We start from the raw sequence: 14,735 nt of genomic DNA on the forward strand, positions 1-14,735 counted from the left end.
GCGCCGCACTTTTGTATATTATTTTATATGTATTGTTACCTGCAATGTTGTGGCGGCCGCTCAGGTAGGTTGAATATTCATTCTTTCATTTCATAATTTTATATACCATAGCGGGGAATTCTAAAGATTTTTTTGATATTATTATTATTACTATTATTATACAGGATTTGTATAGCGCTGACAGTTTACGCAACGCTGCTAGTATCCCAACACAGGGAACTCAGGTCAGGAGAGACAATAGCCGGATATTATCCTCGGAATATCATTGCTGTCCTTTGTGATACTGAATAAAGTCAGGGATGGCGGCCAGTGCTGGAACTGTTATCTATTTATTTCTGAGGACAAAATGATCTCCTGAAGAATATAAAGTGCTCAGTACTTACCTGGGCCCGGACGGGATCTGTGAGGTAGAGGGAGAGTGTGAAAAGGGCCACGAGTCTGCAAAAAACACACAAAACCAATAATAGCGACATGAAAAGATCCTCATTATAAACACAAATTCATTTCTAGGATGATCTGCTCATTATACCCCCAGCTCTGAGACTCAGTGATGTCACCGCTCTCTAGTGAATGGATAGGCTGCATTCTCAGTGATGTCACCGCTCTCTAGTGAATGGATAGGCTGCATTCTCAGTGATGTCACCGCTCTCTAGTGAATGAATAGGCTGCATTCTCAGTGATGTCACCGCTCTCTAGTGAAGGGATAGGCTGCGTTCTCAGTGATGTCACCGCTCTCTAGTGAAGGGATAGGCTGCGTTCTCAGTGATGTCACCGCTCTCTAGTGAATGGATAGGCTGCATTCTCAGTGATGTCACCGCTCTCTAGTGAATGGATAGGCTGCGTTCTCGGTGATGTCACCGCTCTCTAGTGAATGGATAGGCTGCGTTCTCAGTGATGTCACCACTCTCTAGTGAATGGATAGGCTGCATTCTCAGTGATGTCACCGCTCTCTAGTGAATGGATAGGCTACATTCTCAGTGATGTCACCGCTCTCTAGTGAATGGATAGGCTGCGTCCTCGGTGATGTCACGGCTCTCTAGTAAATGGATAGGCTGAGTTCTCAGTGATGTCACCGCTCTCTAGTGAATGGATAGGCTGCATTCTCGGTGATGTCACCCCTCTCTAGTGAATGGATAGGAAGCATTCTCAGTGATGTCACCGCTCTCTGGTGAATGGATAGGCTGCATTCTCAGTGATGTCACCGCTCTCTGGTGAATGGATAGGCTGCATTCTCAGTGATGTCACCCCTCTCTAGTGAATGGATAGGCTGCATTCTCAGTGATGTCACCGCTCTCTGGTGAATGGATAGGCTGCATTCTCAGTGATGTCACTGATCTCTGGTGAATGGATAGGCTGCATCCTCAGTGATGTCACCACTTTCTGGTGAATGGATAGGCTGCATCCTCAGTGATGTCACTGATCTCTGGTGAATGGATAGGCTGCATCCTCAGTGATGTCACAGCTCTCTAGTGAATGAATAGGATGCATTCTCAGTGATGTCACTGATCTCTGGTGAATGGATAGGCTGCATCCTTAGTGATGTCACTGATCTCTGGTGAATGGATAGGCTGCATCCTTAGTGATGTCACTGATCTCTGGTGAATGGATAGGCTGCATCCTCAGTGATGTCTCCGCTCTCTGGTGAATGGATAGGCTGCATCCTCAGTGATGTCACCGCTCTCTGGTGAATGGATAGGCTGCATCCTCAGTGATGTCACCGCTCCCTGGTGAATGGATAGGCTGCATTCTCAGTGATGTCACCGCTCTCTGGTGAATGGATAGGCTGCATCCTCAGTGATGTCACCGCTCTCTGGTGAATGGATAGGCTGCATCCTCAGTGATGTCACCGCTCTCTGGTGAATGGATAGGCTCCACTCCCTAGGGACTACATAAGTTAAATTCTTTGGCAAATATAAAAATATTATTTTAGTTACTCATGGTGTAAACAAGTTTCGTTTGATTTGCCCGTCTGATATGTTGCAGACTTTATATAAAGCCTCATCAACGCCAAGGCCAAGAAAAAGAGAAGTGTTTCAATTCTTTGTTTTGACGTTTTCAAAAAGATGATGAAAAAACATGCCGAGGCAATGAAGGAATGTTCCGTGATCCTCAGATAAATGTGTCTCCAGGAGGGTTGTCACAATTAAAAATAAAACATTTTCTCTTGTCAAATAAAATCTAAAGACATGTGTCTGTTAACCCTTCTCCTGCTGTGTCTGGCGATCAGAAGATGTCTCCGTGGGCTGTGCCGGGGCCCCGGGGCCAGAAAAGTGCAGTGTGGATTGTTCTGCCAGTTCAGGCTTAATGAAACATTTTTCTTGGCTCTCGGCGGCGGGGTCTCTGGGAAAGAACGGTCTGCCGTAATGATTCATTAATTTGTGGAAAAACCTCAGGAAAACAACGTACCGACTTCCCTCTCAATTCATTTCACATATTCGTTCTCCCCACTTATAGGTGAACACTTAAAGGAACACTCCGTGCAAACAGCAACATTTTGCCGGGAAAAAACCTACTTATCAAGTGGCTCTAATTTCCACCCCGGTATTCATTTTATATGGCTAAAGTCCAAGAGCTGATGATGCTGGATCTGCTGCCTTCCCCCCTGATAGGAGCGGTCTCTAGTGAAGGGATAGGCTGCATTCTCAGTGATGTCACCGCTCTCTAGTGAATGGATAGGCTGCATTCTCAGTGATGTCACCGCTCTCTAGTGAATGGATAGGCTGCATTCTCAGTGATGTCACCGCTCTCTAGTGAATGGATAGGCTGCATTCTCAGTGATGTCACCGCTCTCTAGTGAACGGATAGGCTGCATTCTCAGTGATGTCACCGCTCTCTAGTGAAGGGATAGGCTGCATTCTCAGTGATGTCACCGCTCTCTAGTGAACGGATAGGCTGCATTCTCAGTGATGTCACCGCTCTCTAGTGAATGGATAGGCTGCATTCTCAGTGATGTCACCGCTCTCTAGTGAACGGATAGGCTGCATTCTCAGTGATGTCACCGCCCTCTAGTGAATGGATAGGCTGCATTCTTGGTGATGTCACCGCCCTCTAGTGAATGGATAGGCTGCATTCTTGGTGATGTCACCAATCTCTAGTGAATGGATAGGCTGCATTCTCAGTGATGTCACCAATCTCTAGTGAATGGATAGGCTGCATTCTCAGTGACGTCACCACTCTCTAGTGAATGGGTAGGCTGCATTCTCAGTGATGTCACCGCTCTCTAATGAATGGATAGGCTGCATTCTCAGTGATGTCACCGCTCTCTAGTGAATGGATAGGCTGTATTCTCAGTGATGTCACCACTCTCTAGTGAATGGATAGGCTGCAATCTCGGTGATGTCACCACTCTCTAGTGAATGGATGGGCTGCATTCTCAGTGATGTCACCCGTCTCTAGTGAAGGGATAGGCTGCATTCTCAGTGATGTCACCGCTCTCTAGTGAACGGATAGGCTGCATTCTCAGTGATGTCACCGCTCTCTAGTGAATGGATAGGCTGCATTCTCAGTGATGTCACCGCTCTCTAGTGAACGGATAGGCTGCATTCTCAGTGATGTCACCGCCCTCTAGTGAATGGATAGGCTGCATTCTTGGTGATGTCACCGCCCTCTAGTGAATGGATAGGCTGCATTCTTGGTGATGTCACCAATCTCTAGTGAATGGATAGGCTGCATTCTCAGTGATGTCACCAATCTCTAGTGAATGGATAGGCTGCATTCTCAGTGACGTCACCACTCTCTAGTGAATGGGTAGGCTGCATTCTCAGTGATGTCACCGCTCTCTAATGAATGGATAGGCTGCATTCTCAGTGATGTCACCGCTCTCTAGTGAATGGATAGGCTGTATTCTCAGTGATGTCACCACTCTCTAGTGAATGGATAGGCTGCAATCTCGGTGATGTCACCACTCTCTAGTGAATGGATGGGCTGCATTCTCAGTGATGTCACCCGTCTCTAGTGAATGGATAGGCTGCATTCTCAGTGATGTCACCTGTCTCTAGTGAATGGATAGGCTGCATTCTTAGTGATGTCACCTCTCTCTAGTGAATGGATAGGCTGCATTCTCAGTGATGTCACCGCTCTCTAGTGAATGGATAGGCTGCATTCTCAGTGATGTCACCTGTCTCTAATGAATGGATAGGCTGCATTTTCAGTGATGTCATAGGATTCTAGTGAATGGATAGGCTGCAATCTCGGTGATATAGCCAGAAATTCTACCTCCTGATTGTCTGTAATTTCCATCCTGGTATCAATAGGCCAAGCCATTCGGTGAATTTCTAGAACAGATGTTATTATCTGCTTGAAAATGCAGCCTGTGAGTCCCCCATTCCTGCACCGCGCTGTCAGCAGTGATTAACGTTCAGCCCGCAGGCTGTGTATGGCCAGGAGGTCCATTCAGTCCTAGTAGTAGGATGTATATGTCCTGATCACACGTCTGCCCCCATATATACATATCATTGTAAGCTATACGGAGACTCAGTATATAAATCATCATCACCCACCCACTGGATCAATGAACTCTGTATGATATTTCAGCGTGTTATATGGGAACGTTGATGGTCGCCTTTGAAGGAGATCGCCGTCATCCAAGCATTTCATCTCACTGATAATTTGGAAAGTTTGGAGCTCCGATCTACGGAATGAGAACTCAGCGACTCCCGATCAGATATTTAGTAGGTGTGTGGTGAAGATCGCTCCCTGCGCCCTCCACCTCTTACTACATTTTCTGTCGGTATACTTTGATTTTTGTAGGAAGTTTAGACGACTACAAATATTCCAGAAATGATCTCATCTTTAATATGGATGGAAAGCCAATGACTAAAATCTCATGGAAGCTTTCACATGCTAAAGTTTACCTGGCTTATGTTTTGCATTCTGTGGTTCCTCCCACCTCCCCTCATCAACATACTAAACACTTTCTACACAAAAATCTTTCTGGTTTCATTACATACTGTGGCAGGGCTATGCCTGGTCAGAGAGGACATATGTCATAGAGGGATCTAAAAGGTGAAGGTGAGAGGCTGCAGAAAGTCTATTTGGAGAGAAGACAACAAATTTTAAAGTTTACTTCAGGAATGGAAATTGGCAAACTTGGGTTCTGGAGTCCAAAGGCTTTGTAGAGACTTGGGAGGAATGAAACCTCTAATCCTGGATCCACATCTTCCTGGAGACCAGCAGCTTGAGGGGGTTGCAGGGAGCACAAATGTGGAAACATTAATATGTATAGTGGCTTTAATGTTCAATAACAGTGATCGCTAGCAGTCCAATGTAATGCATCTCTGGTCTATCCCATGAAGCATGTCCCCAGGTTTTCGACAACTCCTCTGTCTGCAGTCTCTGACCATCTCCTGTAGGATGTCCGCAGTCTCTGGCCGTCTCCTGTAGGATGTCCCCAGTCTCTGACCATCTCCTGTAGGATGTCTGCAGTCACTGGCCGTCTCCTGTAGGCTGTCTGCAGTCTCTGGCCATCTCCTGCGGGCTGTCTCTGGCCATCTCCTGCGGGCTGTCTCTGGCCATCTCCTGCGGGCTGTCTCTGGCCATCTCCTGCGGGCTGTCTCTGGCCATCTCCTGCGGGCTGTCTCTGGCCATCTCCTGCGGGCTGTCTCTGGCCATCTCCTGCGGGCTGTCTCTGGCCATCTCCTGCGGGCTGTCTCTGGCCATCCCCTGCGGGCTGTCTCTGGCCATCTCCTGCGGGCTGTCTCTGGCCATCTCCTGCGGGCTGTCTCTGGCCATCCCCTGCGGGCTGTCTCTGGCCATCTCCTGCGGGCTGTCTCTGGCCATCCCCTGCGGGCTGTCTCTGGCCATCCCCTGCGGGCTGTCTCTGGCCATCCCCTGCGGGCTGTCTCTGGCCATCCCCTGCGGGCTGTCTCTGGCCATCCCCTGCGGGCTGTCTCTGGCCATCCCCTGCGGGCTGTCTCTGGCCATCCCCTGCGGGCTGTCTCTGGCCATCCCCTGTAGGATGTCTCTGCCCATCCCCTGTAGGATGTCTGCAGTTTCAGATTGTCTCCTGTAACATGTCTGCAGTCTCTGACCATCTCCTGTAGGCTGTCTCTGGCCATCTCCTGTAGGCTGTCTCTGACCATCTCCTGTAGGGTGTCTGCAGTCTCTGGCCATCTCCTGTGGGCTGTCTCTGGCCATCGCCTGTGGGCTGTCTCTGGCCATCGCCTGTGGGCTGTCTCTGGCCATCGCCTGTGGGCTGTCTCTGGCCATCGCCTGTGGGCTGTCTCTGGCCATCGCCTGTGGGCTGTCTCTGGCCATCGCCTGTGGGCTGTCTCTGGCCATCCCCTGTGGGCTGTCTCTGGCCATCCCCTGTGGGCTGTCTCTGGCCATCCCCTGTGGGCTGTCTCTGGCCATCCCCTGTGGGCTGTCTCTGGCCATCCCCTGTGGGCTGTCTCTGGCCATCCCCTGTAGGATGTCTCTGGCCATCCCCTGTAGGATGTCTCTGACCATCTCCTGTAGAATTTTTGCAGTCTCTGACCATCTCCTGTACTATGTATGCAGTCTCTGGCCGTCTCCTGTACCATGTCTGTAAATGTCATTCCTACCTAACAAAGAAGCCCAGCAGTCCCTCTTTATTGTCTGTGACAGTTGGGTGGAGCACACCTCTACATTCTCAGGGGAGTTCTCCTTTAACAATCAAAACAGCAGCATTTTCTACAAATCTGCAGCCACAAATAAATCCTCCCAGCTGTAGAGCGATTGCTCATCTTGGCAGGTAAAAGTGGCCATGGAATAAATCAAGAATTATTTTGTCTCTGAATCATGATGAAGTTTATGCGGTTTGAAATATCTGCAGGGAATGATTGTATTACGAAGTAAAAATCCTCTTGGGTTACAAATCACAGAGGAAGCGGTTTGACACAAAACAACATTTTTGTTTTCCATGAGCAGATTACGCAATGCAGAATGGTACTTGTAGCTGTACCCTAAATCACCACAAGGGGGAGAAGAGGAGATTCTCGCTGGAGGCAGAGCACACAGCCAGGGTGAGGGGGAAGTTTGGTAACTCTGGCCAGCCAATGACAATGGAAATACCCGAAGGGAGTATTTGTAATTGTCTGCAAAAAAAACTTCTGAAATTTGCATATTATTGCCTACTGAGCTGAATACGTCCATTTCGATTATACAGTGCAGTGAAGTCCCCCAAGGTGCCCCCTCCTGATGTACACTGCATAGCATTTCATTCAATGGAGGGAGATCATATCAATTGTTTTCAATTAAAAAAAAAAAATTAAATTATTATTTTTTTTTGGCAACAACAATTTGGATAAAACAAAACAAATGCCCATCCCATCTAAAAATAAAAAAACTGATACATAGAACAGGATATGATTCTGAAGATCTGAAGATAGATAGATAGATAGATAGATAGATAGATGATCGATAATAGATAGATAGATAGATAGATAGATAATAGATAGATAGATAGATAATAGATAGATAATAGATAGATAGATAGATAGATGATCGATAATAGATAGATAGATAGATAGATAGATAGATAGATAGATAATAGATAGATAGATAGATAGATAATAGATAGATAGATAGATAGATAGATAGATAGATAGATAGTAGATAGATAGATAGATAGAAAGATAATAGATAGATAGATAGATAGATAGATAGATAGATAGATAGATAGATAGATAGATTATAGATAGATAGATAGATAGATAGATAGATAGATAGATAGATAGAAAATCATAAAAAGGCATTCTGGATATATGTAATTAGAGCAGATGGATAAATAGATATACTCAGGATAGATATGATGATGAGATACGATGGATAGATAATACAGTTGTGTTCAAAATACTAGCCGTCAGACATCACTAACCGGATCAATCACTGTTTTTGGTGGAAATGATATTTCTACATGGCAGATAATTTCCTAGCCGGTGTAGTAGAGTCATAGAAATCCAACAGACCCAACAGTCATGACATGCATGCTGCTGATTCTGTGTCATTGAATCACTCATTGAAAGGGGCGTGTTCAAAATAATAGCAGTGTGGAGTCCTATTAGTGAGGTCATTCATTCTTTGAAAAACAGGTGGCAATTATTGCCCTTATTTAAGGAAGGAAGGCAGCAAATGTTGGACATGCTGGTTACAGTGCATTTCTCTCTGAAATTCTGAGGAAAATGGGTCGTTCCAGACATTGTTCAGAAGAACAGCGTACCTTGATTAAAAAGTTGATTGGAGGGGAAAACATATAAAGAAGTGCAGAAAATGATCGGCTGCTCAGCTAAAATGATGGCAAATGCTTTAAAATGGCAACCAAAACCTGAAAGACGTGGAAGAAAGTGAAAAACTACCATTGGAATGGATAGAAGAAAAGCCAAAATGGGGAGGACTCAGCCAACAATCAGCTCCAGGAAGATGAAAGAAGGTGTGACGTTCCCTGTGAGGACTGTTACAATTAGAAGACGCCTATGTGAAGCCAAGCTATCTGCAAGAAGTCCCCGCAAAGTCCCACTGTTGGGAAAAAGACGTGCTGAAGAGGTTACAATCTGCCAAAGAGCACATTGACCGGCCTAAAGAGAAATGGCGCAACATTTTGTGGACTGATGGAAGTAAGATTATTCTTTTTGGGTCTAGTGGGCGGAGACAGTTTGTCAGACGACCCCCAAACACTGAATTCAAGCCACAGTACACTGTGAAGACCGTGAAGCATGGTGGTGCAAGCATCATGATATGGGGATGTTTCTCATACTACGGTGTTGGGCCTATTTATCGCATACCAGGGATCATGGATCAGTTTGAATCCATCAGAATACTTGAAGAGGTCATGCTGCCTTATGCCGAAGAGGAAATGCCCTTGAAATGGGTGTTCCAACAAGACAACGACCCCAAACACACCAGTAAACGTGCAACATCTTGGTTCCAGACCAACAAGATGGACGTTATGGAGTGGCCAGCCCAATCCCCGGATCTTCATCCAATAGAAAACTTGTGGGGTGACATCAAAAATGCCGTTTCTGAGGCAAAACCAAGAAATAGAGAAGAACTGTGGAATGTCGTCCAATCATCCTGGGCTGGAATACCTGATCACAGGGGCCAGAAGTTGGGGGACTCCATGCAACACAGATGTACAGCAGTTCTCAGAAACAGTGCGACTACAACCAAATATTCATGAAGTCATTCAAAGGAAAGCAAAATCTTCAAACATTTCTCAGTTTATATAGTGAATGTTTGAGTTTGTAAAGAAGAATACAAACACGGCCATTTTTTTGAACCGTCTAATATTCACTTTTCTTCAATTTTTTTAGAGAAACAACACAAATTTGATGTATTTTTCTTCATGTTGTGATTTGGAATAGAATGTGTCGTGTTCCCAATGCATTTGTGTGGATGGAAAGAAAAGCTATTAGAAGGATTTTCAGCTTTATTCACTTTTTTCAACACACGGCTATTATTTTGAACACAACTGTAGATAGATAGACTCCAGACTCCTGGACTGAGCCTAATGTGGCCGACACAACCAATTCCCCCATAGTCCCAGCAACACTGAGGGAGTTGTAGTCTCTGAATTGGATCTCAGCACCTCTGAGTGCAGAACATTGATCACTCTGACATAAGTGATTGATTGCTGTGTGATCTGAGTGGTTGATCACTAATAAAAGTGATTGATCACTGTGTGACATGAGTGATTGATCACTATCTGATCTGAGTAGTTGATCATTGTCTGATGTGAGTGGTTGATCACCAAGTTTGATCACACTCTGACCTGTGTAGTTGATCACTATCAGACCTGTGTAGTTGATCACTATCAGACCTGTGCAGTTGATCACTATCAGACCTGTGTAGTTAATCACTATCTGATCTTAGTGGTTGATCACCAATATAAGAGGTTGATCACAGTCTGATCTGAATGCTTGACCACTGGCTGACATAAGTGGTTGAGCACAGATCTGAGTGGTTGATCACTGTCATGCATGAGCAGTTGGTCACTGTTTGAACTGGGTGGTTGATTACTATCTGACCTGTGTGGTTGACCACTGGCTAACAAGAGTGGTTGATCACTGTCTGAACTGGGTGGTTGATCACTGTCTGAACTGGGTGGTTGATCACTGTCTGAACTGGGTGGTTGATCACTGTCTGATCTGGGTGGTTGATCACTGTCTGATCTGGGTGGTTGATCACTGTCTGATCTGGGTGGTTGATCACTGTCTGATCTGGGTGGTTAATCACTGTCTGATCTGGGTGGTTGATCACCATTATAAGAGGTTGATCACAGTCTGATCTGAATGCTTGACCACTGGCTGACACAAGTGGTTGATCACTGATCTGAGTGGTTGATCACTGTCTTACATGGGCGGTTCATCACTGTCTAATCCAAGTGGTTGATTACTATCTGACCTGTGTGGTTGACCACTGGCTAACAAGAGTGGTTGATCACTGTCTGATCTGGGTGATTGATCACCATCTAACATAAGCAGTCGATCACCATCTAACATAAGCAGTCGATCACCGTCTGACATGAATGGTCGATCACCGTCTGACATGAGTGGTTGATCACTGTCTGACATGTGCAGTAGATCACTGTCTGACATAAGCAGAAGATCTGGGTGGTTGATCACTATCTGACCTGAGCGGTTGATCACCAATATAGGAGTTTGATCACAGTCTGATCTGAATGCTTGACCACTGGCTGACATAAGTGGTTGGACCCTGATTTAAGTGGTTGATCACTGTCTGACATAAGCGGTTTATCCCTATTTGACATGTGTGGTTTACCACTGGCTAACAAGAGTGGTTGATCACTTATTTGAGTGGTTCATCGCATAAGCAGTTGATCCCTGTCTGATCTTGGTGGATGATCACTGTCCGACCCAGGTGGTTGATCACCATCTGACCTGTGTGGTTGACCACTGGCTGATATGGGTGGTTGATCACTATATGATCTTAGTGGTTGATCACAGTCTGATCTGAATGCTCGTCCACTGGCTGACATAAGTGGTTTACCAGAGATCTGAGTGATTAATCACGGCCTTACATGAGCAGTTGGTAACTGTCTGACGTGGGTGGTTGATTACTATCTGACCTGTGTGGTTGACCACTGGCTAACGAGAGTGATTGATCACTGATTTGAGTGGTTGATCGCTGTCTGATCTGGGTGGTTGATCCTTAGTTGACCTGTGTGGTTGATCACTAACCTTAGTGGTTCATCACTGTCTGATACGAGCAGTTGATCACTGTCTGACCCAGGTGGTTGTTCACCATTTGACCTGTGTGGTTGACCACTGGCTAACATGAGCGGTTGACCACCATCTGGCGTGGGCGGTTGACCACTGTCTGACATATGCAGTAGATCACCGCCTGACATATGCAGTAGATCACCGCCTGACATATGCAGTAGATCTCCGTCTGTCATGAAGAAATGCTGGTCTCCCTCGGTTTATTCTGCCTTTCCAGCTGACACATTGCACAGCATAGGTCTGTCTGCACTGATCTCCAGTCCTCTATGGAAGCTCATATAGACACAACATTCCATGTGATCACAGGTCCCCTGTGGCAGAGAGCGACATCATTTCAATAGAATTCCTCTACAGAGACTTCAAGAGCCAGTACAATCAAGTCAGGTCAGAAATACGATATAGAAAGTTGTTTTTTTTCCCGCTGACCTTCCCTGCCAGAAAATTAGCATTGTACAATATTCGTAGATTGACTAAGCAAACCTTTTGATTAAAAGTTGAAGAAACCTATTCCTGGACAGATTTTCATGCTATCACTCACTGTAACTAAGCCACCTTAGACCCCTGCCTGCACACGGGGCCGTCCAGCTGTAGTGTGTCCCCCCCGGCAGGAGGGACAGGTGCAGCGTCCAGCCCTGCCATAGGCAGCTTGTTAAAGTCTACAGGTGAGTGGTACAGGTTTAGGGCCCTATGTTTTCAGGGAATGCACAGGGCCCCAAGTGCCGCTTGACTCTGCACCTGTCCATCCCCAGTATACTAAGGAACGCGCTGCAGCTGGATGGCCCCAAGTGCAAGGGGCCCTAAGGGTTCACATTTCCCGATTCTCAGTGGGCAGGTCAGTGTCTTTCCTTCCTTCATTGCCCCCCTGCAGCACCTCACTGACCACAATGCTATCTTTCACAAAACAGCAAGGAGTCATTACTGCCGACATGCAAAAAAAGTTTACGAAGGGAAAGAAGTGGACAGATTCAAGGCTGCAGACAAGAATACCAAAAGAGGACTATGGCAGAGTAATTCATTTTATATCTCCTATCTGCCTAATTCACTTATATTTAAAAGGCAGTGAATCCAACATTCACTGCAGGTGAATCCCAGAAGTCAGTGATTGATATTTGGTGAATGTCAAAATGCACTGCACCTATATATTGCAAAAAAAAAAAAAAATCAGTTTAGGAACTTTTGCTTTTAAACTATTCAGCTGCCCCTCCCACTGCATAGGTGGAATAAAAAGGATAAAGCGAAGATCAAGGTAGCGATGTCCTACAAAATTTACAAGTAGCAAATTTAAAATGGCAAAAAGGATGCAACAAAATATATAAATTCTCAATGGATCCAGAATGAGAGAACTGCATTGAGGCAACTGCTAGTTTATAGTCTCTCTGCGAGGGGAAAACAATCTTTGAGTGTCGGCTTCATTCCCTGAGTGTCGGCAATGGAGGACATTACAAGGAGAAGCAGAAATGGTACCTGAATGTCAGCATTTTGTGCTCCGGGGCTCCCAGGCTGGAAGGAGGAGAGGCGGCCGAGGTTCAGTATGTAGAGGAGAAGCTGATGTCAGGAGGGAGGAGAAGCTTCCACTGGGGCTGAGCACACTGGACTGGAGGCTGAGGAGGCACCTGGTTCAGCTTAGCCTCTCGCTGGAACTCTGTATCAGACCAACTGCAAGAGGAATGCAAAATATGAGCATTTTCAGAGTATGCTAAACAATGCAAATAGGGGCCTCACAGATGGTTGTGATTAGCCAGTTCACCCACTGGCCAGACTCCTCACAACAATCTTGGGGTGACTGCCAAGCGGAGAAGGGGGGGAGCTCAACGACTTAACCCGTTAACTGACCCGTCTCCTGTGGCTGCAGCAGCACCAGAAGTGGACGAGGAGAAGAATAAAGAGAACCTGTGCCCCTTTTTAAAGGTTTAATATTTAAAAGATGAACTCCAGGCAGATATAGAGGACACAGATTAATGCACCAGTAAAATGCAAAGGGTGAGTACCTGGATATTACTTGCAGTCCCTCTACAGCAGAGCACAGAGTGAGAGAGGGAGAAGCAGCACAAGAAGTCGATCAGTGCTCATGTGTTAACAAGGGACATGCTGATATGCAGGCCTGGAAGCCTTTGGAAGTGGCTTAAGCTGAGATTAGTGGGTAAGAGGGGAAAGAGTTCCCAGTCATCCCCAGCAAGTGTCAGGCCAAGCAATAACCCTCAGCACTGCACAATAATGACTCCCCAGCACTGTATAATAATTTACTCCAGCACCAGACAACAATGATCCCCAAGTACTAGATAATAATGACCCCCTGCACCAGAATATATTGACCCTCAGTGCCAGGCAATATTGACCCCCAGCATTCTCAACATTGGCCCCTAGTGCCAGACAATAATGACCCCCGCACCAGACAATAGTGATCCCCAGCACCAGACAATATTGACCCCCAGCACCAGGCAATAATGATCCTCTGGAACCAGACAATATAAACCCCCAGCACCAGGCAATAATGATCCTCTGGAACCAGACAATATAAACCCCCAGCACCAGATAATAATGATCCCCAGCATTGCACAATAAGGATCCCCAGCATTGCACAATAATGATCCCCAGCATTGCACAATAAGGATCCCCAGCATTGCACAATAAGGATCCCCAGCATTGCACAATAAGGATCCCCAGCATTGCACAATAAGGATCCCCAGCATTGCACAATAAGGATCCCTCAGTACCTAACAACAATAGCTTTCAGCACCAGATAATAATGATCCTCCGTCCCTCAGCACAAGACTCACAGCACCAGACAATAATAACCCCCAGCATCAGGCAACAATGACCTCCAGTTCCAGATAATAAATGACCACCGCCACCAGACAATGATGACCCCCCAGCACCAGACATCAATGACCTACAGCACCAAATAATGACCCCCCCCCAGCACTAGGCAGTAATGACCCCCAGCAACAGATAATAGTGATCCCCAGCACTAGACAATAACACCCCCCATCATCACAAAACCAATGACCCCCAGCACCAGACGACCTCCAGTAGCAGATAATAATGATCCCCAGCACCTGATGACCCCCAGTGCCAGACAACAATGACCCCAGCACTAAATGATAATGATCCCCAGCACTAGACAATAACACCCCCCATTATCACAAAACCAGTGATACCCGAGAACAAAATGGCCCCCAGCGCCAGACAACAACGACCCCCAGCACCAGACAATAATGACCCCCAGCGCCAGACAATAATGACCCCCAGCGCCAGACAATAATGACCCCAGCACTAAATGATAATGATCCCCAGCACTAGACAATAACACCCCCCATTATCACAAAACCAGTGACACCAGAGAACAAAATGGCCCCCAGCGCCAAACAACAATGACCCCCAGCACCAGACAATAATGACCCCCAGTACCAAATAATATTGATCCCGAGCACTAGACAATAAAACCCCCCATTATCACAAAACCAATGACACCCAAGTAAAAAATTACCCCCAGTGCCAGACAACAACGATCCCCAGCACCAAACAACATCCCCCAGC

General features: G+C 46.2%; 1 protein-coding gene across 1 annotated transcript in view; it reads right to left on the minus strand.

The window, feature by feature from the left end:
• FBLN5 (fibulin 5) overlaps positions 1-12,948 on the minus strand; it is a 59,993-nt gene extending 47,045 nt beyond the window's left edge. Inside the window, exons 1-2 of the mRNA XM_089663829.1 lie at positions 12,663-12,948; positions 384-438 (exon numbers count right to left, since the gene is read on the minus strand). Coding sequence (XP_089519955.1) covers positions 384-438; positions 12,663-12,676 — 69 coding nt within the window. The 5' untranslated portion in view covers positions 12,677-12,948. The remainder of the gene's footprint in view (positions 1-383; positions 439-12,662) is intronic.
• Positions 12,949-14,735: the final 1,787 nt, after the last annotated feature.

Source organism: Staurois parvus, unplaced genomic scaffold (genome assembly GCF_062004578.1).
Source record: "Staurois parvus isolate SC_StPar_1 unplaced genomic scaffold, SC_StPar_1.0 ptg001780l, whole genome shotgun sequence".
NCBI classification, from domain to species: Eukaryota; Metazoa; Chordata; class Amphibia; order Anura; family Ranidae; genus Staurois; species Staurois parvus.